The 24,378-nt window shown below is 48.9% G+C and overlaps 1 protein-coding gene across 1 annotated transcript; it reads right to left on the bottom strand.

The window, feature by feature from the left end:
* Nucleotides 1-21,048: 21,048 nt before the first annotated feature.
* Nucleotides 21,049-23,919, bottom strand: SPINK2 (serine peptidase inhibitor Kazal type 2). The gene is made up of 4 exons (XM_065405820.1): nucleotides 23,853-23,919; nucleotides 23,735-23,778; nucleotides 21,992-22,101; nucleotides 21,049-21,209 (listed from the first exon to the last, which is right to left on the bottom strand). The coding sequence occupies exons 1-4, from the start codon at nucleotides 23,917-23,919 to the stop codon at nucleotides 21,164-21,166; spliced, it is 267 nt and encodes an 88-aa protein (XP_065261892.1). The 3' UTR covers nucleotides 21,049-21,163.
* Nucleotides 23,920-24,378: the final 459 nt, after the last annotated feature.

Raw genomic sequence — 24,378 nt, 5'->3', positions numbered from 1 at the left:
GGCCAAATTTGGGTTGATTCACACAGGGATAGTTAAAGGCACATCCCGGACACAAAGGCTACCCCCTTTCAAATTTCAAACTCCCGCTCCAAAGCGTGGGGGGAGCACTACAGCATCTCAAAACACACCAGCTGGAGACGTCTGATCGATACACAGGAACGGCAGTGCAGGACTGCGTCTAGGAGTGGGAGAACTGTGTGATTCCACCCCAGAAAAGATGAAGGCATGAGGCCAGACACCATGGGGGATGGCACTCGGAGACCAGAGAGGGTACAGACTGCAGATGTGCAGCTAGCTCTGCTACTATGGCAAAAATCATGAGAGCTCTTTCAGACCGAAAAAGCTCTTTTAGGCCATTTTAGAGGTAATTCCTTTAAATGTTTTGCTCCCTCTACAGCGGGAGTGTCAGCTAAGCCTCCTGGCTTTCCAGGAGGAAGGATGTCTGAAATAGCACCAGTTCCTTCTGCAACCTGTTTGTCTAGAAAGTCTGTGGCAAGTGTAGGGCGCATGCTGGCATGGTGCAGCGCGAAGGTGGTAGAATTATTCTTACCATTAATTTAAAGCACCCAGAAGAATGCAAGACACTTAATAAAAAACACTGACAGGCATGGTCCCTGCCCTGAAGCTCTTACAGTCTAAACTGTGGGCATGCCAAAGCAAGCAAGCGTTACAAACACAGGAACAGGTGACGGTCTCACAGTCCCTTCCTTTCGACATCTGACCATCTGGCTGGTTCTGCTAATGCAACACCCAGCAAGGAAGCTAGATCCGTGATAGTGAACAGTCTTGGTTGCAGGCGTCCCAGAGGAAGTGAGTGTTGGGGAGGGATTTAAATGAGGGCCAGGTGGTGGCTTGGGGGACTGGTGTGAGGAGGGCACTCCAGGGAACAGGACAGCAGGAACAAAGGTGCAGAGACACCTGCGGGAGAAACAGCCAAGCCTTGGGTCAGGCTGGCTATCTGGGAGAGCAGAGGGTGAGCTGGGATACAGAGCAGTGGAGTCCAGGGATAGGGCACTGGACTAGGAGGATGCAGGACCCCTGAGTTCTCTTTCTGGGGCAAGTCTCCTCTAGGGTGACCAGATGTCCTGATTTTATAGGGACAGTCCTGATTTTTGGGTCTATTTCTTATATAGGCTCCTATTACCCCTTACCCCTGTCCCAATTTTTCACACTTGCTATCTGGTCATCCTAGTCGCTTCACTCTCTAGCCTTTTGTCTCCCCTCCTGCCTTTGGTTGGACTCGTCCATGTCAGTCCTATGGGGAAGGGGGGGACTCTATTTTTCAGGACCTAGCACAATGGGGCCGTCTCACCTGGGGTCTCCAGATGCTACTGTCAAACACACAGTAGTGTCAGCTGACTAGGGCAGGGTGGAGTTATGCAGCATTTTGAAGGCAAGGACAAGAAGAGGGAGCCAGTGGCTATTCAGGAGTAATGTAGCCATCCCAAAGGAATGCTGATAAAACTCTTCTATAACACCACACCGTCATGCAGCCCACAGCTGGCACACATGGACACACATTGCTTACGCACGTGTTTCATAGCATACCAGTCATTACAGGGGCTCTCAGAGTTGATTGTGCAGGGCTTGAAGGCTGGAAGCAGCAGTGTTAGGCACCAGAGTTGTTGACTCTAAATGAATTGCTGCAAGTGCAAGCTTAAGCATTCCATCCTGCAGTGTTTGAGAATCGACATCAGTTTCAACCATTCCAGAATAGCTGTAGGGAGATGCATGATCTCATTTGCAAGGGTAACTTGTCAAAGGCAGCAGAAGTGTTGCAATTACCATGCCTGTCACAATAATGCCATAGTTACAATAAACAAATCCAGGTGAACAAATTACAATGACATTTTTAAAGTACATCTTGTTCCCTTTTTCTTACAGTTATTATTGGTTCCAATGGCATTCCTGCAAGATTAGACCTTTAGCCATGAAGAAGTTAAACACCATCTGCCTTTTACACACGGAGAGACTGAAGCTCAGAGGTTAAATGACTTGCCCAAGGTTACACAGCAAATCTGTGTCAGAGCGCAGATGGAAGACATGCCTCCAGCCTCTCAACAAATGGCTATCCTCCTAGACCACACTTGGCAGGCAGCCTGTCTAACCGTTCCTTAGGAGCCTCGATTCCCCAGCCTGCACATTCTGTTGCAGATTACCTGTCCTCTGCTACCTACACTGGCTTCCCACAGAATATCAAATCAAGATCAACATCTTTGGGCTTGTCTTTAACGCGCTCCATGGCCTGGGCCCAAGGTATCTAAAAGAGCCTAAAGCTCTAGGATGAAAATTGTGGTGGACAATAAGGCTGCTCTGGCCCAAGGGAAGTCTCTACAATAATGGTAAAGCTCATCTGTGCAGGGGCTGGGCCGAGACTGAGGAATGAACTCCCCAGGAACTAAGAACCATCACAAACCTCCCCACCTCTCGCTCCCGGTGCCAGGCGCGCTGTGCCAACTTGCCTTCTCTAATATAAACATATAGCAACATATGAATCTAATCTAATCTAATCTCTCTCTCTATATATATACACATATGAAAACAATATTCCAAAAGAAAACATTTCACTGCACACCTTTCTCCCCCTGGGGAGAGGAAGAGAGAATAAACAACGCATGACAGTGGTTAGTCGTGTTGCTTAGTGCATTATGGAAGGTGCTTCGATACTATGGTGACGAGTGCAGTATAAGAACCTATATACACTAGACCAAAAGTGGCTCTTAGAAACTGTTCAGCAATGTTGGATGCAGGGAAAAAGGATTAGTGGCAGAGTGTCCAATACAATTTTTGTGACTCTGCAAACTCAACATGGAGATCACAGCTATGTACATGGTATACACCAGACTGACTGGATCTTTCCTCTGTAAAGCATTTTGAACAGTATCTAATCACACTAGCCCCAGACAGAACAGGAAGAGGTATATAATATATATAACTAGACGGACTAGTGTTCTACAGTTGAGCAGGTGAACATAGTTTGTTACCAAATTGTTTACTTAGTTCCACTGAAGACAACAGGAATAATCCCACAAGTAAGGGCTGCAGACTCCGGTGCTATGTGTCTCTGGTTAATAGAACTGGCCTGATAGCTGCCTCTGAAACACTTCCATCCTGCCTTTGCTGGCAGCTCCCTCAGCCAGCTGGAAATGTTCCCGGTGCCTGAGTGCCCCCATGTGCCTGTGGGGAGAACTTGGAGGCAGCTGAAATTGGCCTGCTTGCATGCAGTGCAAGAGGGCTTTGTCTGCTCTGCAGACGCCCAGGGCTCTGTGTTTGCTCAGGTTTTCAGTAACCTTTTAAAGACACAGGCAGGTTTTTACACGTTGCAGCACGAACCGGATACCCGTGTTATGGCAGTTTACGATTGCTTCTCAGTGACAATAGCTGCCTCAAAGATCAAACAGGGTGCTGGGCCAGGGTCACTGCTCCAGTAATTAAGAGGCATTGGGGAAAACCCACGGGGAAGTTGACCACTGCAGCAACCAATACGAGTGGTCTCTTGCTTCGAGGACTCCCTGTCTGATAGGCTGATCCCCAATTGATACCAGCTCCTTAGAAATGTCCAAGCTGGGTGTTCTTATCCTTCTCTTGTAGAAGTGGAAATGGAGACCCGGAGCCCAAGTTCACAGTGAGTCGGGGCAGTGTTGGCAAAAGAACCCTGGTCTCCTGGCACTTAGTTTCCTGCTTCTAGCCCTTGCATATGGTCCCTCCAGGTTCAACGTTAAAGATTTCAGGGCTTGAAAACCCCACTTGTCCAGGGTGTGTAGGGCTCTGTCCTAGGGTTACCATACTTTAATTTAAAAAAAGGAGGACACTCCGGCCCCGCCCCAACTCCGCCCCTTCCCCACCCCCAGCCCCGCCCCAACTCCACCCCTTCCCCTTCCCCGCCCCTTCCCCAAAGTCCCCACCCCAACTCTGCCCCCTCCCCTGAACGCTCCGCCCCCCTGCTCCTCCCCCTCCCCTGCTTCCCGCGAATCAAATGTTCGCGGGAAGCCTGAAACAGGGAGGCAGCAGGTAAGCTGGGGCTGGGGCGGGGCGCGGCACGGCCCAGTCCGGCCCCCCCGGCCGAGCGGGTCCCTCTGGTGGCCGGCCGGCCCAGGCCAAGAGGCTCTGGCCCCGGCATCTCCCGCCCGGCTCGGCTCGGGACCTGGTTCCGGCCCGCCCTGGCCCCGCTGGCCCCAGCGGCCCCGGCCCCCGGCCGAGCACCACCGGCCCCAGCGGCGCCGGCCCCCGGCCCCAGCGGCTCCGGCCCCAGTGGCTCCAGCCCCCGGCCGAGCACCTCTGCCTCCCGGCCCCAGCGGCTCCGGCCCCCGGCCCCAGCGGCGCCGGCCCCCGGCCGAGCACCGCCGGCCCCAGCGGCTCCGGCCCCCGGCCCCAGTGGCTCCGGCCCCCGGCCGAGCACCACCGGCCCCAGCGGCTCCGGCCCCCGGCCGAGCACCGCCGGCCCCAGCGGCTCCAGCCCCCGCGGCTCCGGCCTCCCCCCAAAAAATGCCACCATGGCTAAAGAACAAAGTAAAAGAGAGAGGCAAAAAGGCATCCTTTAAAAAGTGGAAGTTAAATCCTATTGAGGAAAATAGAAAGGACCAGAACCATGGCAAATGAAGTTTAAAAATATAATTAGGAAGACCAAAATAGAATTTGAAGAACAGCTAGCCAAAGACTCAAAAAGTAACAGCATTTTTTTTTTAAATACATCAGAAGCAGGAAGTCTGTTAAACAACCAGTGGGGCCACTGGACAATCGAGATGCTAAAGGAGCACTCAAGGATGATAAGGCCATTGTGGAGAAACTAAATGAATTCTTTGCATCGGTCTTCACGGCTAAGAATGTGAGGGAGATTCCCAACCTGAGCCATTCATTTAAGGTGACAAATCTGAGGAACTGTCCGAGATTGAGGTGTCAATAGAGGAGGTTTTGGAACAAATTGATAAACTAAACAGTAATAAGTCACCAGGACTAGATGGTATTCACCCAAGAGTTCTGAAGGAACTCAAATGTGAAATTGGAGAACTACTAACTGTAGTCTGTAACCTATCATTTAAATCAGCTTCTGTACCAAATGACTGGAGGATAGCTAATGTGATGCCAATTTTTAAAAAGGGCTCCAGAGGTGATCCCAGCAATTACAGGTGGGTAAGCCTGACTTCAGTACCAGTCAAACTGGTTGAAACTATAGTAAAGAACAAAACTGTCAGACACATAGATGAACATAATTTGTTGGAGAAGAGTCAACATGGTTTTTGTAAAGGGAAATCATGCCTCACCAATCTACTAGAATTATTTGATGGGGTCAACAATCATGTAGACAAGGGGGATCCAGTGGATATAGTGTACTTAGATTTTTAGAAAGCCTTTGACAAGGTCACTCACCAAAGGCTCTTAAGCAAGTAAGCTGTCATGGGATAAGAGGGAAGGTCCTCTCGTGGATCAGTAACTGGTTAAAAGATAGGAAACAAAGGGTAGGAATAAATGGTCAGTTTTCAGAATGGAGAGAGTTAAATAGTGGTGTCCCCCAGGGGTCTGTACTGAGCCCAGTCCTATTCAACATATTCATAAATGATCTGGAAAAAGGGGTAAAGAGTGTGGTGGCAATTTGCAGATCATACAGAACTACTCAAGATAGTTAAGTTCCAGGCAGACTGCAAAGAGCTACAAAAGGATCTCACAAAACTGGGTGACTGGGCAACAAAATGGCAGATGAATTTCAATGTTGGTAAATGCAAAGTAATGCACATTGGAAAACATAATCCCAACTATACATGTAAAATGATGGGTTCTAAATTAGCTGTTACTACTCAAGAAAGAGATCTTGGAGTCATTGTGGATAGTTCTCTGACAACATCCACTCAATGTGCAGCGGTAGTCAAATAAGCGAACAGAATGTTGGGAATCATTAAGAAAGGGATAGATAATAAGAAAGAAAATATCATATTGTCGCTATATAAATCCATGGTGTGCCCACATCTTGAATACTGCATGCAGATGTGGTTGCCCCAGCTCAAAAAAGATATATTGGAATTGGAAAAGGTTCAGAAAAGGTCAACAAAAATTATTAGAGGTATGGAATGGCTGCCATATGAGGAGAGATTAATAAGATTGGGACTTTTCAGCTTGGAAAAGAGATGACTAAGGGGGGATATGATAGAGGTCTATAAAATCATGACGGGTATGGAGAAAGTAAATAAGGAAGTGTTATTTACTCCTTCTCATAACACAAGAACTGGGGGGCACCAAATGAAATTAGTAGGCAGCAGATTTTAAAAAAACAAAAGGAAGTATATTTTTCACACAATGCACAGTCAACCTGTGGAACTCCTTACCAGAGGATGTTGTGAATGTCAAGACTATAACATGTTTCAAAAAAGAATTAGATATGTTCATGGAGGAGAGGTCCCTCGATGGCTATTAGCCAGGATGGACAGGGATGGTGTCCCTAGCCTCTGTTTGCCAGAAGCTGGGAATGGTCAACAGGGGATGGATCACTTGATTACCTGTTCTGTTCATTCTTTCTGGGGCACCTGGCATTGGCCACTGTCGGAAGACAGGATACTGGGCTAGATGGACCTTTGGTCTAATCCAGTATGGCCGTTCTTATGTTCTTATGACTATTAAAACTCTTATGTTAAATGTTAGAAGATAGGGCCAAAGGGGTAAAATAAGAATATGCCAGCACAGCAGTGTATAAAACCAGAATGTATTTTGAGTATTTTAAAATGTACACAAGGCAAACTATGCAGGAAGAGATCAATAGTTTCAGTAGAAGTGTTGCCAGTTTGGTAATGCAGACTCTGCTTTCAGAGTAGTTTGTAAAAGGTCATTTTCTGGTTCCTCACAAACTGCAGTGAGTTTGTTGTCAGATGATGTTGACAGACACAGGCCCTTGGGAGAAAGAGGAAACGACCATTAAACTTCGGACAAAGACGGGCAAAGTTCCTTTTAGCTGCTGTGCTGTTTATCTGACTGAAGACTGAAAAACCAGCACCATCCCTAAGGATATGTAGAGCTGGACAGGCTTGACTTCAGCGCATTATCTGAGGGGGAAAAGGGGTGTGGTTTGAGCAGAGACTAAGGCCTGTCTACACTGGGGGTAGAGGAGGATCGATCTAAGATACGCAACTCCCAGCAGCATTGTGTGGGGTTAGTGTTTGTAAAATGTTAGGGAGATGAGCAGCAGTAAATGTCACTGAAAGTCCAATAGGAGACTGCAGGGCAACAGTTACTATTATGTTTCTAATGCTCCCATCACTGGCATAATTTTGATATGCAGGGAAAGTCATAAGGCTCTAAACACTGGATTTGTACACTGCATTTTTATATTCGACATTGGTGAGGCATCATCTGGAGTACTGTGTCCAGTTTTGGGCCCCACACTACAAGAACGATGTGGAAAAACTGGAAAGAGTCCAGCGGAGGGCAACAAAAATGATTAGGGGGCTGGAGCACATGACTTATGAGGAGAGGCTGAGGGAACTGGGATTGTTTAGTCTGCAGAAGAGAGGAATGAGGGGGGATTTGATAGCTACTTTCAACTACCTGAAAGGGGGTTCCAAAGAGGATGGCTCTAGACTGTTCTCAGTGGTAGCAGATGACAGAACAAGGAGTAATGGTCTCAAGTTGCAGTGGGGGAGGTTTAGGATGGATATTAGGAAAAACTTTTTCACTAGGAGGGTGGTGAAGCACTGGAATGGGTTACCTAGGGAGGTGGTGGAATCCCCTTCTTTGGAGGTTTTTAAGGCCCGGCTTGACAAAGCCCTGGCTGGGATGATTTAGTTGGGATTAGGTCCTACTTTGAGCAGGGGGTTGGACTAGATGACCTCCTGAGGTCCCTTCCAACCCTGAGATTCTATGATTCTAAGGTGCCCAACACCTTGACTGGTTCATATAGTGACATGAGCATTCCCCATCTTACAGTACTTTGAGTACAAATTGAATTCTCTAAGGCCTGGTCTACACTAGGAGTTTATGTCGAATTTAGCAGCGTTACATCAAATTAACTCTGCACCCGTCCACACAACGAAGCTATTTAGTTCGACATAGAGGTCTCTTAAATTCGACTTCTGTACTCCTCCCCAACGAGGGGAGTAGCGCTAAATTCGACATGGCCATGTCGAATTAGGCTAGGTGTGGATGGAAATCGATGGTAATAGCTCCGGGAGCTATCCCACAGTGCACCACTGTGTTGACGCTCTGGACAGCAGTCCGAGCTCGGATGCTCTGACCAGCCACACAGGAAAAGCCCCGGGAAAATTTGAATTCCTTTTCCTGTCTGGGCAGTTTGAATCTCATTTCCTGTTTGGACATCGTGGCGAGCTCAGCAGCACTGGCAACGATGCAGAGCTCTCCAGCAGAGATGGCCGTGCAATCTCAGAATAGAAAGAGGGCCCCAGCATGGACTGATCGGGAAGTCTTGGATCTGATCGCTGTGTGGGGCGATGAGTCCGTGCTTTCTGAGCTGCGATCTAAAAAACGGAATGCAAAAATCTACGAGAAGATCTCAAAAGCCATGGCAGAGAGAGGATACAGCTGGGATGCAACGCAGTGCCGCGTGAAAATCAAGGAGCTGAGACAAGGCTACCAGAAGACCAAAGAGGCAAACAGACGCTCCGGATCCCAGCCCCAGACATCCTGTTTCTACGAGGCACTGCATTCCATCCTAGGTGCGGCCGCCACCACTACCCCACCACTGACCGTGGACTCTGAGGATGGGATATTGTCGACGGCCGGTTCCTCGGACATGTTAGCGGACGGGGAAGATGAGGAAGGAGATGAGGAGGACGAGGCTGTCGACAGCGCTTACAACGCTGATTTCCCCGACAGCCAGGATCTCTTCATCACCCTTACAGAGATCCCCTACCAACCGTCCCCAGGCGTTAACCCGGACACAGAATCAGGGGAAGGATCAGTCGGTAAGTGTTTTAAACATGTAAACATTTATTTTTAACAGAACAGGAATATCAACAATATTAACAATGGGTTTGTCATGATTACTTTGCCCTAGGCACTTAACGTTTCAGTCCTTGGCAGTGCAACTACTGAAAAAAAATCTAACAATGTCCGCTTTAGCATGATTTGTTTGCCCTAGGCGCTCTACTGTTTAGTCCCTGCCAGTGCAGCTACAGTAAAATCCGATCAATATGTCCGGGGATAGAGCAGAAATCCTCCTGGGACATCTCCACGAAGCTCTCCTGGAGGTAATTGGAAAGCCTTTGCATCAGGTTCCTGGGGAGAGCGGCCTTATTGGGTCCTCCGTGGTAGGAAACGTTTCCGCGCCAGGAGACAAGCAAGTACTCTGGGATCATCGCCTTGCAGAGCATGGCGGCATACGGCCCTGGTCTTTGCAGGCTTTCCCGAAGCATCCTTTCTTTCTCCGTCTCTGAAATCCTCATGAGAGTGATGTCGCTCATGGTGACCTGCTTTGAATTAGGTAGGGGAATGTTAGTATTGGGACTGCTTGCCTGTTCCTTTACAGAACTGTAACCGGCGGTTTACAGCCACGCGGTGGAGGCGGGAGAGGGGCAGCATACAGGGATCTTTCCCTGGGACAGCCGCGAGGGGGTGGGACAGGGGCAGAGTTCATGCTTGCCGGATTGCTGGCAGCAGGGACTGGCATTGCTTTGAACGTGAAAGGAGGCCAGTGCTATTATTAAAGTTTTAAGCAGCCACAAGTCTACGGCTTACCATGTCGGCCTGCTACCCAAATTCCGCTGTCCTGCCGCGCTTGTCTGATCTGCATTGCAAGACCCCAGGCACTGAATGCGAAGGCCGAAAATTCGACCTTGTCCTGAGTGCGCATGTGATAGGTGCTGTGCATGGTCTTGTTCACAGAGAAAGACTATGTTCTTTGTTCACCAAAAAATTTATCTTTCTGAGGAATTCACTCCCTTTTTCCCATCCCACAGCTGCGACTGTCTCCCGACCTACCCTGGCATCACACTCCCAGAGGCTAGCGCAGATCAGGCGTAGGAAGAAGAGGAGACGGGAGGACATGTTCTCGGAACTTATGGTCTGCTCCCGAGCCCAGGCAGCCCAGCAGACCCAGTGGAGGGAGAACTTGTCCCAAATCCACCGAACACACATTGAACAGGAGGAGAGGTGGCGGCAGGAAGACCAGCAGGCGACTCAAACGCTGCTTGGACTAATGAGGGAGCAAACGGACACGCTCCGGCGCCTTGTGGATGTTCTGCAGGACCGGAGGCAGGAGGACAGAGCCCCGCTGCAGTCTATCTCTAACCGCCCTCCCCCGCCACAAAGTCCCATACCCCCCTCACCCAAAGTCCTAAGAAGGAGGGGCGGCAGAGTCCGTGAAAACTCTCACTCCACCCCTGCAGACTGCTTAAGTACCAGAAGGCTCTCATTCCCCAAAATTTGATAAGTCCTTTTCTTCCCGCCTCACCCAAGCCCCCGTCCCAGTTTCATCCCCCAGTTTCATGTGTAGTTGCTAATAAAAAATACGTTTCTGTTAATTACTGTTTCCATCATGTTCTTTTAGAGGAGAGTCTGTTTGAAGGGGGGGGAAGGGGGTTGGTAATTGGACAGGACAGTCACCTTTACCAGGGTACAGAGGCGGGGGCAGGTTCAGCAGCAGGGCACACACACATTGCAGTCACTAGTTACCCTGGTCAGTCTGGGAGGTGGTTTTCGTGTTCTGTGGGGGGGAGGGGGGGGGCTATGTGACTTTGTGGCGGGGGAGGGCGGTTAGAGATCTTATGCAGCGGTCCTTATCCTGGATCACAGAGCCACGCAGCAGGGGATCTGTAACCGTCCTCCCCCTGCCACAAAGTCACATAGCCCCCACACACAGAGTCCCGAACAGGAGGGGTGGCAGGCTCCGTTGAAACAACCAGTCCACCAGTGCGGAGCCTGTCATTCCTCGAGTTTAGAAGCGTCCTCTGCATCACTACACTACACCCGCTCCCCACCACAGTCTGCGTCCCAGGTTCAACACTTTACCGCGAAAACAGTAATAAAGAAAACGGTGTTCATTAACAAATTTCAAGTGATTTTATTTTTAAACGTGTGTTGGAAGGGGGGGAACGGGGTGAACGGGGTATGTAACTGGAGAGGATAGTGAACATTAACCGGGTAAAGAAAGGGGGGCAGGTTCAGCTTCTCTGTAAACAAACTTAATAGTCACAGGTTACCCTGCTCACTCAGGAACCTAGCTTTCAAAGCCTCCCGGATGCACAGCGCGTCCCGCTGGGCTCTTCTAATCGCCCGGCTGTCTGGCTGGGCGTAATCAGCAGCCAGGCTATTTGCCTCAACCTCCCACCCCGCCATAAAGGTCTCCCCCTTGCTCTCACACAGATTGTGGAGCACACAGCAAGCTGCAATAACAATGGGGATATTGGTTTCGCTGAGATCAGAGCGAGTCAGTAAGGTTCTCCATCTCCCCTTGAGCCGTCCAAAAGCACACTCCACCACCATTCTGCATTTGCTCAGCCGGTAGTTGAAGAGTTCTTTTTCACTGTCCAGGGCGCCTGTATAGGGCTTCATGAGCCAGGGCATTAGCGGGTAGGCTGGGTCCCCGAGGATCACTATAGGCATCTCCACATCCCCAACAGTTATTTTGTGGTCCAGGAAGTAAATACCTTCCTGCAGCCGTCTAAACAGACCAGAGTTCCTGAAAACACGAGCGTCATGAACCTTGCCCGGCCATCCGACGTTGATGTTTGTAAAACGTCCCCTATGGTCCACCAGTGGTTGTAGCACCATTGAAAAGTAGCCCTTTCGGTTAATGTACTGGCTGGCCTGGTGGTCCGGTCCCAGGATAGGGATGTGAGTTCCATCTATAGCCCCACCGCAGTTTGGGAATCCCATCGCGGCGAAGCCATCTATGATGACCTCCACGTTTCCCAGGGTCACTACCTTTGAGAGCAGTAGCTCAACAATTGCGTTGGCTACTTGCATCACAACAACCCCCACGGTAGATTTGCCCACGCCAAAGTGGTTCGCGACTGACCGGTAGCTGTCTGGCATTGCAAGCTTCCAGAGGGCTATGGCCACTCGCTTCTGGACAGTCAGGGCTGCTCGCATCCGGGTGTCCTTGTGCTTCAGGGCAGGGGACAGCAACTCACAAAGTTCCAGGAAAGTCCCCTTCCGCATGCGAAAGTTTCGCAGCCACTGTGATTCATCCCAGACCTGCAGCACTATGCGGTCCCACCAGTCCGTGCTTGTTTCCCGGGCCCAGAATCGCCGTTCCACAACATCAACATGACCCATTGCCACTATGATGTCCTCGGCGCGGGGTCCCGTGCTTTGTGACAGGTCTGTGCCACTCTCAGACTTCAGGTCCTCATTGCGCTGCCGTACCCTCCTCGCCCGATTTCTCAGCATCTGCCTCTGGGAAAGGTGGATGATAAGGTGCGAGGTGTTGACAACCGCCATAACTGCAGCGATGGTCGCAGCGGGCTCCATGCTCGCAGTGCTGTGGCGTCCGCGCTGTCACTGACCAGAAAAGTGCGCGAACTGATTTCCCGCCAGCGCTTTCAGGGAGGGAGGGCGGGAGTGACGGTTGGATGACGACAGTTACCCAAAACCACCCTCGACACATTTTTTCCCCCAGAAGGCATTGGGGGCTCGACCCAGAATTCCAATGGGCAGCGGGGACTGCGGGAACTGTGGGATAGCTGCCCACAGTGCACCGCTTCCAATGTCGACGCTTGCCCCGTTAGTGTGGACTCACAAAGTCGAATTACTGTCCTTAGTGTGGATACACACGTTCGACTTTGTAATATCGATTCCACATATTCGATTTAAGTAAAATCGAACTACTCTCGTAGTGTAGACATACCCTAAGAATTTACACATCAATCCATTAATTTGAGTTACAATTAATTAAAAATGTGTCCTTTAAGAAATTTAGCACTCTGTTTCAGGCCTTTTTTTGTTCCGAATGATGTTAATAATGGCAAAACAGACTTCAGATTCCCATACAAATTCCATGTGAGAACAAAACCTTTCCCTTGTATTTTAATTGGTGTCAGAGGCAGATGGCATTCTGTACGTTTGCTCTCCGGGATGTGACCCCTTTCAAATATCATGCATGCGTCACTTTCCATTCCCCAAAGCCAGATTAAGATAGCAAATGTGAGTCCTACAGAGTGGGGGCAGGGAAGGGGGAATGAAGGGGGGAAGCCTCCTTCTGATTGTCTGTCTGTCTCACCTCCTCCAGGGGCAGGGCAACCAATCAGAACTCAATCTCCTTCTCCTCCCCTCTGCCCTCCTGTGAGCAATGGGTTGGCTTCTCTGCCCCCCCCCCCCCCGCAACTGTCGGCACACCCCTGGAGGGGAGCAGCCTGGAAGGGGAGCAGGGACCCTGCTACAGCCCCCCAGGGTTGGGAGGGGGGCTGAGTGTGAGGTGGGGGAGCTGGGGGTTGGTGGGGCTGGACTGGTGGAGGGTGAGGACAGAACTGATGGGGGCTGGGGGGAAAGAACTGATTTGGAGACTAGGGACAGAGGATTGATTTGGAGGTTGGGGGGGCAGAATTCATTGCTGGGTAGGGGACGGGCAGATGTGGGGGTGAGAACTCCTGCAGCAGGGGCCAAATCCTCCTAGCCAATACATTTGGGAGCCTAGGCAGCACTAACACACTCTCTCTCTCTGGGGATGTGGCAGACAGACTGAAAAACAATAGAATCTCTTTGTAAATAACCACAGGTTTGGGGGCCAATCTCCTGATGCATTGGGGTCTGACTCATTTATTTTTGATCTCTTGAGGTTGGCGATACTCTGAGTGGGAAGACGATTTTGGGAATGAGAAGAAATGATTAATTATTAATTGCTTATCATCCCAAAATATTATCCTCAAGTGCGTATCACTTTCTCCACTGAGCATGCTTTTGTCCAGAGTTCTTATATTTAGCGTTAATGTTAGTTTCCACTAATGTTAATTCAGCCACAAAAGACAGATCACGATCTAACATTAGCCACCGTGGTTGATTTAAGGTGTGGGTAGCCTCTTAAGGAACCAAATGGCACAGCTAAGCTTTTTTCCATCTCACACCAGGCCAGAGTGTATACAGAACTACTGGGTGGGAACCACCTTACAGTAGGGCACATTTGGAATGCTAAGTAACAGATACAAATCTGACAACCTCATGCCTCCAGTTACCCAGGATTTTTAAGGGTCTTGTATGACAAGTGAGGCTGTTTTTATCCCATATAAATTGCATAATAAGCCTATTGATTTCAGCAAAGAGCAGGGGAGAGGCCTTGAAAGGCAATAGGCAAATGATATGAGTCATTTTGGGCAGATATTCATGTTAGCTATTTCTATTCTCCCCAGTAAATAGAAGGAGGAGATGCCACCTCTCTACATCCTTGAAAATTTCTTTTAATAGATAGTCCATATTTATAGAAACAATTTTGGGAAGATTAGGACAAATTTTAACATCTACATAAGTTATTTCCTTGCATATTTGAAATGGAAAAATGCTGAAACTGAGAAGGCTCTGGTCCTTTGGATATATCCATTGCTTGTGATTTGTTCCAGTTACTGCGAAAACCAGAGACCTTTCCAAAAATACGAGCTACATTCAATAATGGTGGGAGTGATGAGGACAGAGTCTTCCACAGGCCCCCTCCCCCCAAGTTTTTCCAAATAGAACTACCGTGTTTTACAGCAGAAAGTGGCCTTCAATCTACTTCAATCTTCAATCAACTGCTGGCACGAACAGAGAACTGGCTCTGACTAATTATTCAGTAACTTCTCTACCTTACTGGGTAATGGGGTCTCTTTGAGCTGGATGGATCCCACACTAGGAGCACATGCACCCCAGGCACAGGAGATTGCAGTCTTTGAACAGCAGGGTCTGTTGGGCTGTGCCTGCATTGGGCATGTTCTTGTGCCCCCCCACAGGAACAAAGCGATCCCTCAGTTCCCTCATTCATTCAGAAGCCTAGATAAAGGGGACTCCACAAAGGCAAGGCTATAGGGTGGGTTGTGGGATCTACTCCGAGAACCACAGTTACTGTAAGGTAAGTAACCTTTCTTCAAGTCCAGTGGTGCCCACAGCTGTACGCATGCGATGCACAGTGGGTACCATTGGCAGGGGCAGAGCTGTTCCCATGGCAGCTACCAGGAGGAGAAGCATTGGACATCCACTACCCACTCAGGTCTGGCCCCGCCACCCCTCCCCCATTCTGACAGAGGGGTCATGGGCCCAAACCTGAGCAGCACTGCGACCCCTGCTCACTCAGTCCTGGCCCTGCTGCCCCCACATCATGACAGAAGGACCTGGGGCCAAACCTGAGTGGGCAGTGAGGTAGCCAGGGCTGCTTCTCCTTGCCCCTGCCATGGGGCTGTATCGTGCACCAGGGCTCACCTGGGGGCCTGGATGGCCTTGCCCCACTTCCAGCAGCCTGTGTCCCCTCCTCTCTGTCAAAAGGATTTGCTAAGTGTCAGCCCCAAGACCTGCTGCAAGGACGAGGAGCTGCGGTGAGGGCCTGTGTGAGGGACCCGGCTGGGAGAGGGGCAGTGGGGAGCCCTGAGGGGCGAGCAGAGGCAGACATGATGGGCTCTGCCTAGGCCCCAGGGATGGGTCTCGGTGGGTGATTCTGTTTTGTTTCCTTGCTCTGGACAGGATTTTGTTGGAGAAGAAACTTTGGGCTGGAACCCGGAGGCGCCATGTGCGTACCAGGTGAAAAATTTCTGGGGGTGCCCCTGTTCAATTCTGCAGCTGTGGTTCCAACTCTAGGAGACTGACAAGCAGAGCCCCGTCTGGAATGTGGGATTGAGGGTCCTGACTGGCACTAACTAAATGATTGTAATGCTGACCTACCAAGCTTGGCATCCGCTCATGTGGCCAGATCAAGGGCACATTGCTTAGAGAAAATAAGGGAATTACTCCACGTAGCTGCCTTGCAAATTCCAAATATTGGGATGCTGCTTCAGCTTTAGTATGTGGAGGGAGAGGTATATCCAGCATTTGATAGGAGACTGTATACCCTTCATAGCCCTTTTTGATATTCTCTGGGAAGAGATGGCTTGACCCTTAGAAGCACCAGAGATGGCAATAAAAAGACAGGACAAAACTTTTCCAACTCTCTCTCTCGGTAGTATAACAAGGCCTTTGAAATGGGTGAGGTGTGGATTTTATCTCCAGGAAAGGAATGGGGTTGGGAAAGGAAACAGGTCATTGAAGAGGTTGGCTGAAGGAAAGGCTGGTTTGGATAGGGCTAAGCAGGCCATTGCCATGCTGGAGATGAATGCACTGGAGCTCTAAAATGAGAGCTCTGATCTGTAGTGCATGAGAGAGACGTTCGCCTGACCTGTAAGAGCTGAGAGAGGAAGGGTCCCTGCTGGATGGAGGAGAAAAGGTGTGTCCTGTGATGGAGATGAGGAGTAGACACAGAGAGGGGGTGCCGCCTTTTGAAGCTACCTTAGTACCGAAAATGCGAGAACACACACAAGTGCCGAGCGTAGAGACATCAGTGCCTATGGCAGTGCTGCAGATGCGGTTACGGAACCAGCAGGTACCAGTACAGGGGTCGATGCTGATGCCAGTACTGATGTTGGCATTTGCCATTTGTGAGCATTTTCAGGCATGGGTACCACCTCTGCCTTGCGCTTGTTCAGGGCCAAGTCAGAGGCTGAGCCAGCCTCACTTGCCCGTTAGGTGAACAGGCTTAGTGACTTGTTTCCTGGATGGTGAAGGTTTGGGCCTCTCCTTATGGGAAAAGGAGGACCTGTACCCATAATCATGTCTGTCCCAGGTCTGGGATGTCCATTGATTCAGGGAGAAGGTGGTACTGGTCTTTGGTGCTGCAGTGGTAGTTGGTACTGAGGCAGTCTTCTGTGCCAGATCTTTGCCTGACAAGACCAAGGATTTTTTTGGTGATACTGACCCTGGGAACTGGGAACTGGCTGGCAGAGACTTAGCAGGGGGCAGATGACACAGAGGCACATTGGTGCTAGCTAGCAAAGGATTCCCTATTCTATGTCAGCAATACATATCAGGCCTGACAAACTCACTCACCCACTACATTGCTTTCATAGTGCTTATCCACAAAGTGTCTTGTAAGGTATCAAATGAAAGCCAATGACACGCTGCTCATTAATGTCATTGACACTATATAAGAAACGGTGCAAAACAATTGCAATATGTATCAAGTCTGTAACAAGGCAGCGTGGACAAGCCAAGTTTTCTGCCAGACAAAGCATGTGTATGCCTCTATCGCTATCTCTGATGTAAATTAAGCATTGTAAAGCCAACACAATGGACATCCTATTTGCATGTGAAGTCAACAGGAAAACAGGTTGACAGGGGATGTGAATACACTGGAGAACAAGTACCAGGGGAGAAAAGTCTTAGGTTGGGGGTTCATTTCAAAGGTTTACTGGACTGTAAGAGGAAGGCAAATGGGGGAACAAAAAGGACAGCAGTTTTTGTATCCATAAGCAGTGGATCCCAGCCAGGGGTGTTTGTGACAATGTGAGGAAGTGTTAGAAAGGTGAAAAGCTGGATGGATCTTTGGTCTGACCCAGTATGGCCGTTCTTATGTCCTTAAGCTGCTTTAGACAAGGATTTTAGCCTGTTAGGTTTAGACCCTCAGAAGTGTGCTATACCCTTCGTTTTAAACATAACCAGGGCTGTTTCCACTTCTTGTCCCTATTTACTAGGTCTTAAAGTGTCTCCTTAGATAGTAAACTTACACCTGTTTCACTCTTAATGTATTCCTGAGCTCGATTGTTACAAAGGACCCAATGCTGAGGTGTGCCAGTCAAGCTGTGTACGCTGCTCTCTTTGGAGACAGCTTAGCTGATTATTTCTGTGAGCGTCTAGCAATAAGGGCTAGATGCTACAGAGAGGATGCTGGCAGAGGGACTTGGGGGTTGTTGTGTCTGTTTAGGAGGGACAGAGGGCAAGGTGTGTGGAGAGCCAAAAGTCAGGGCTTGTCTGTGGCCAGAGGCTTTGGGTTTTAGGGAGCTGAGCTACAGCAGACATCATGCAATACTGCTTCACATGAAGGGCAGGTGGCGGAGAGGTGCCTCAACTCGCAGGAGCAGCAGAGGGTAGATCTGTCTTGGAAGCTGATGCTTGCTCTTGGGGGTCTGAAGTTCACCTCACACTATTTGAGATAATATAGCTTCAAATGGGTGTCCCTGGAGTTGTTCTTATTCAGAACCACCAACACATGTCTCTTACCAAAACAATGCAGACAGCAGCTGTGGCCATGAGGAAGTGGAATTAAACTCGCACAGGACAGAGGTTTAAGTCAGAAGGCTTCAACTCTGTCATTTTGCCATGGGTTTGAAGAGTAGACTCACTGTTGGCACCCACCCCCATGGCTGGCATAGCCACTCTTTCCTCTGTAGCACCCCTGCTGCTGGTCACTCTCATCCTGTGATGATCCACCTTGTCTCAGAACTTGGCCCTCTGGCCAGGTCACATTTTAGTCCCAGCCCATCCATGGTAATAAATGTACAAAAAAGTTTCCCCAGACCTGAAGAGCTCTGTGTAAGCTCAAAAGCTTGCCTCTCTCACCAACCGCAGCTGGCACAACAAGAGATATTACCTCCCCCACATGGTCTCTCCAAAAGTACAAGAGTCAAAAAATGCCCTGATGTAAAAGATTCTCTGACCCCTCTTGGACTATTCCTTAGCCTCCCCGTTAGACTTAGTCCTCTGCCCCACCCTGGGCTCCATAATTCTTACACTGGGCTTCTATGCCCCTTTCTCAGTGCTGGTAGGAGAATCCAGGCCCACCTGTGCCCTGGGTTCTGGCCCAGGGACCCTGTATCAAATAGCTACATCTGCTCCTTCATACACATTGCTGTTTCCCTGGGCCACTTCTTATCTCCAATCCCCTTGTGCTGCTTCCCTACAGCCTGAGCATAACACAGCCTCTGCTCTGGGTCCCAAGCCTTGGGCTTCTCCCTAGGTCCTCCCAGCTCCATCATTCTCTGCTGGAATGCTGGCCCTTCACAATGGCTTCTTTCCAGGGCCCATCACAGGGATTGATTTTGTCTGTGGCCTCCTTCTATCTGCCTTCCCCAGGCCCTTCCAGAGAGAGGGAACTCCTTACCTCCTCTCGCCTAGGTGCCTCTCCTGCATCTTCGCCATAGCTTCCACATCCTTATTTTATGAAAGTGACCCAGCTCCTCTCCAGCTGGGTCTAATAAATCACACCTGACACACTAGGTGCAGTAAGGTGAGCTTGTTAACTCTTTATTCACCTATATGGAGCAGACACCCCAGCAAAGAAGGCTAGAGGTGCCCAGGGACAAATTTAGTTTAGAGTGTTTGGTTTTCTTGGTGTTACCAGAAAAACATAATAAAAGAAGCTAATATTTTGAGGGGAATTACCCCTAACTAATGTTCTAGAAGCAGATTTGGCTAAAGGTAATGGGTGGACACTACTTGTTCTGTTTAGCTGCTATCAGTGATAAGAGGGAACCACGGGATGGTTGCAGCTGCTCTGCTCTTTGTGCCCTTGGGTGGTGGGGGTGGAATTAGAACATTCAGGACACTGAAGTGGTCCAACACACACTGCCCTTCAAAAGATTCTGAGCTTGGATACATGGGGCACATGCGCACTTCAAGTGGGAGCCATACTGACACATATTCTAAGAATGTATTTTTATTGGCCTGAATTTGTGTTTCTTGTTCATTAATTAACAAGGTTCCCACTTCCAGGGTATGACAATTAAACTGTCACATTAGTTTTATAAGGTGATTATTAAATAGTTTAACAGTAGAAATTTTGGTCAGACAACTTCTAACTAAAAAAAAAAAAAAAAAAAAAATACATGTAATCCTTCTCAGGGAAGATTCTGAAACAGCTAACTTACTAGTTTATGCCTAGATTCTGCATTGGGATTGGCTAGCCCAGGAAAAGTCTCATTAAAGTGAATAGACTCCCCAATGGTGCAGTGATCTATGCTAGCAATTCCTAATGCAGCATAAGGGCTTAGACTATAATAAGTTCCCCTCTGGGGCTAAGTTATATTATATATAAAATCAGTATCATGTAAGACATCAGCTTAAGAACTTCACTAAGGTGGAAATGTATTATTTGATAATAGTGAGAACTGAATGTGAGGAATATTAAGTGGGCACTTTGCTTTTGCTACTGACTAATGCAGCAACAAGATGATATTTTTTTCCAAAGTAAAATGGATTCATACATCAAAGTGAAAAGTGTACATAAGTAGTTTGCAGTGTGTAGACTGATAAAAGCTAAAATAGGTGTAGCATAAAACTTACTGTACTGACAATTAAAGCCACAGGGCTTTCAACAGAATCAAATGGTTACAAAACAAGTTTAAGCATTGTGGGCAGCAGGGAAGCTGTATTCCCACTAGGGCCCACACACCACCAATAAGAATCTGTATGCAAATTCAGTGTGGAAAAAGACAGTCCCCTGCCTATAGCAACAAGCAGAGATCTCAGGGGAGGTAAAAGTTTTTTGTAACTAGAACAAGTTAGCCTGGCTTTTTAATTAAAAAAAATAAAATAAAAAAAATAAAATAAAAAACCTCCGTACCAGGGACATCGCAGTGGTAGGGGATGATGTGGAACAAACAGCAACTTTAGAAATTTGGTCCTCCAAGTAAAAATTATGCCACACCTAGGGAGGTTAGACACATGGATGGTGTAGCAATGGTATAGTATAACCTGCCAGATCCCCACATACCAAGCTGCCTCAACCCCTCCAGGAAGTAACCATGCCATCTCTGACAAATTCTATATAGACAATAAAATCAAATTAGATTCAGAAATCTTCAATAGTGTAGATAATAAGACAGAAAATATCATATTGTCGCTATATAAATCCATGGTGTGCTCTGGTCAAGGGTAGGTAGTCTCTTGGTCTATCCAAGGCCGTGATCAAATGTCTTGATGTTTTTGGTCTTTTGGCCTCGAGATGAAAACCTGGTCTTTGCTTCTGGGACCTTGAAGTGAAAATATTCTCTAAGTTATATCTCCCCCCACCCCAAAATATATAGACTGAGCATATAAATGAAACTTACAGGTTCATTCATAAACATGAATACTATTTTAACAAAATAATGGTATTAGGTGTATTCAAAAGTGATATAAGAGCAAAATAGGCATTTTATTTAATTAGACTAAACTACTTAGAAGGCAGATTTAAGACACTGTTTCCTCTTCAGATTGGCTTTCATCTGTTCCATATTCTTCAAAGTTTAATACTATCATATTAGCAGTATCCCTTCCAGCTAATTTTGACATCCCTCCTATTTTCCCTGTAACCGGAACAAAAAAAAAAAAAAAAAAAAAAAGAAAAAACATCAGAAGATGGATTCTAACGGAGTGGCAAACAAACAAAAAACAAAAAAACACAACACACACTTTCTACAGTGGAGTTGTATTCAGCTTCTTTCTACATCTTACAAGTAGAATCACATTCAGTGATGTTTTCAGCAAATCTTACTGCAAAACTACAATATAAAGTTTTATACATCATGCTTAAGTGACTTACTAGAGAAAGCCTTACTTTTGAATTAGTCATCCATGCAAGCTTTGATAACACTTTATAAATCTGAGTATTAACTGGTGATAGAGAAAGCTTAAAATGAATGCCAAAATGTCAATTATCCAAGAATACTATCTTGTACGACAGGCTCACACTCCCTGGAAAGGGAGCCAAATTTAAACCTTGCAAAACTGCCTAGCCTCATCCAGAAAACCACTGGAGTACGGTGGTGGCAGGGGGTACAGCTTCTGAACTGTGCATTCCCATTTTAGTAGGTTCCCCCCACCCTTTTACACTTGTATCCCTCTTCAGGGTTTTGAAGGGAGATCTTAACTCTGCATTCCCTGGTTTGCTAACATTAGAGTTTTGTTTTGGAGTACATTACATTTGCTTCATTTACAAATCAAGTTTTTCTGACCGCACTGAAAATGAGAAGAGTTAGGGTCAGTTAAGCAGTCTGGGAAATGAAAGTCACTACTTTATGTGCAAAGTTTGTCATACTTCAGACAAAAAAAAAAAAAAAAAGATAGGAGGTGTCAGTTACACAATTACCTGTTTGAAAGGCAAAGTGCACACTCGTTTGGATACGTGTGCCCATCAGTCCCACAAACCGGATTAAAGTTCTTTGGACATCCAGGCAAACCATACAAGTAGCATTTTGGCTAGGGAGGAAACAAATTTATGAAACAGTCTAGGATAAGCAATTCCAAACAGCATTTTGGAAACCTCCCAGATTAAGCAATTTAACAAATCCTGCCATCTTCCAATGGCATACCAATGTACTTATATACAAAATAATAATCAACATTTCATAAACATTTGTGGAGGGGTTGTGAGATATTGCATCTCTTTACTAGTTATGTGGAAATTTATCACTTCAGGCTTCACATACTAATTGCTCCCTACCATCACTTAGCTAAATACTTAAATTGCTCAATAGTCAAGGGGGCCTTAGTCATCATTGCTTTAAAAAAAAAAAAAAAAAAAAAGTGTTTTTTTACCTTGGGATAACGAACGCAGGGCAGCTCTCCCAAGCAGGGCCACCCATAGGATTCAGGGGGCCTGGGGCAAAGCAATTTCGGGGGCCCCTTCCATAAAAAAAGTTGCAATACTATAGAATACTATATTCTCGTGGGGGCCCCTGCAGGGCCCAGGGCCTGGGGCAAATTGCTCCACTTGCCCCCCCCCCCCCCCGGGCAGCCCTGCTCCCAAGATAAGAAATACAGTGGAGACAAGGGGCTTTAGTTTTTGCACAAAATAAACTCAGAGATCAACCCAAGGTGGGTGTGTAAGGCTGGCTTCCACATATTTACTGCCTGGTAAAACTGAAGTGCCTTATCTTCACTGTGTTTACCTCAGGATCACTCATGGACTTTAGTTACCCTGAGATTTAAAAAAAAGCCACCCCAGCATTTTTAGCAGTGAAGACATGGTCACTTATTAACAAATCAACAGCTTACTGTAAGATGGAGTCCATTCAAAATCATGTTAGTGTAACATTTTAGGGCCAGAATAGGAGTTTTTATAGTGAGAATAAGCTATCTGGAGCTAGCTATCTTGCTATAAAATCCTACACTTGAATTGTTGGTCAACACAGCTATGTTGGTCAGGGATGTGAGAAAGCCACATGCTAAAAATCCTATGCTGACCTAACCCTGGGTTTGGACATAGCTAGGTCAATGGAAGAACAACAGCTAACTGGCATTTGTTTTCCAAGAGCCAGATAACCATCACCAGCCCAGGTAGCCTTGGCAGAGAGCAGCATCTACTGAAATGCCAGATTACAGACCCTGGAAAGCAACAATACCCCCAGATAACTGGGTCAACTTGGCACATGCACCCCTTTGTGTCAGGCTGCGGTGAGCCAGGGGCTGCCGGCACAGGAGCCAGGGGAAGACCCCAAGCTCTGGGCAGTCACCTGGGGTGAGGGCTGCTGGCTGCAGGTGGGGCACCCTGGGGCTCAATGCCTGGCTCCCCAGCCCACCCCACCCCCCCAGGGGCTCCTGGGACAGGAAAGGCAGCTCAGTGGGGGGAGGGGGCAGCAGGTTTTACCCTGGGCTGGGGAGATGTGCAGGGCATGGGCCCCCTGCAACTGCCCTCAGACCCCCGCCGGGGGCAGGCTGGGAGGGGGCGCTAGGGGAGCAGGCCCCGGGGGCGCTGGGCGCTGGGTTGGTGCCGGGGTGGGGCGCTGGGAGGGGAGGTAGGCAGGGGGACCCGGCGAGACGGCGCAGCGGGAGTGGGGGGGGGGGGCGCTGGGCGGTGTCGCGGGCTGCCCCCACCCCCGGCCCCACTCACCGAGGTGACGGCGGCGGCCCGCGCGGGCGGCGGCAGGAGGATCCCTAAGGGGAGAGAGAGGCACAGCGTTACCATGGCAACACGCCCAGCCCCGCCCGCGCCAGCGCCAGGCCGGTACCTGTCAGCGCCCCGCAGAGGAGCAGCAGCAGAGCGCTCACGCGCACGACGCAACCCAACGCCCCCATCTCGGCACTCTGCGGCCGGCGCCGCGGGCAGCCCACTTATAGGGCACGTGCCCCCGCGCGTCACAACCCGCCCCGCCCACCCTACACCACTGACCACGCCCCCGGAGACTGCCCCCCGGAGGATGCGGGCGGGGGCAAGGGCAGTGGTGCCCGTGGGAGTGAGGAGAGAAGATGGGGAGGGAGGTGGGTCCTGTGGGGTAGAGGGGCTGGGATACCTGTGGGGGTGGGGAGGATGGTGGCCTGGGCCGGCGCTTCCATTTAGGCGACCTAGGCGGTCGCCTAGGGCACCAGGATTTGGGGGGGGGGGGGGTGGCATTTTGCCGCCTTCAGCGGCAATTCTGCGGCGGGGGGTCCTTCCGTGCTCCGGGTCTTCGGCGGCAATTCTGCGGCGGGTCCTTCACTCGAAGTGCCCCGAAGACCGGGAGCGCGGAAGGACCCCCCGCCTAGGGCGCCAAAAAC

Source organism: Emys orbicularis, chromosome 5 (assembly GCF_028017835.1).
Source record: "Emys orbicularis isolate rEmyOrb1 chromosome 5, rEmyOrb1.hap1, whole genome shotgun sequence".
Taxonomy (NCBI): Eukaryota; Metazoa; Chordata; order Testudines; family Emydidae; genus Emys; species Emys orbicularis.
The sequence above is the reverse complement of the archived record's forward strand: the minus strand, read 5'-3'. Positions and strand labels throughout refer to the sequence as shown.

Coding starts and splice junctions, on each gene's coding strand:
- SPINK2 (XM_065405820.1), bottom strand. CDS start 23,919: ATGGGGGCGTTGGGTTGCGTCGTGCGCGTGAGCGCTCTGCTGCTGCTC. Junction 23,779..23,852: donor CCTCTGCGGGGCGCTGACAG/GTACCGGCCTGG, acceptor CTCTCCCCTTAG/GGATCCTCCTGCCGCCGCCC. Junction 21,210..21,991: donor GCACTTTGCCTTTCAAACAG/GTAATTGTGTAA, acceptor TTCCGGTTACAG/GGAAAATAGGAGGGATGTCA.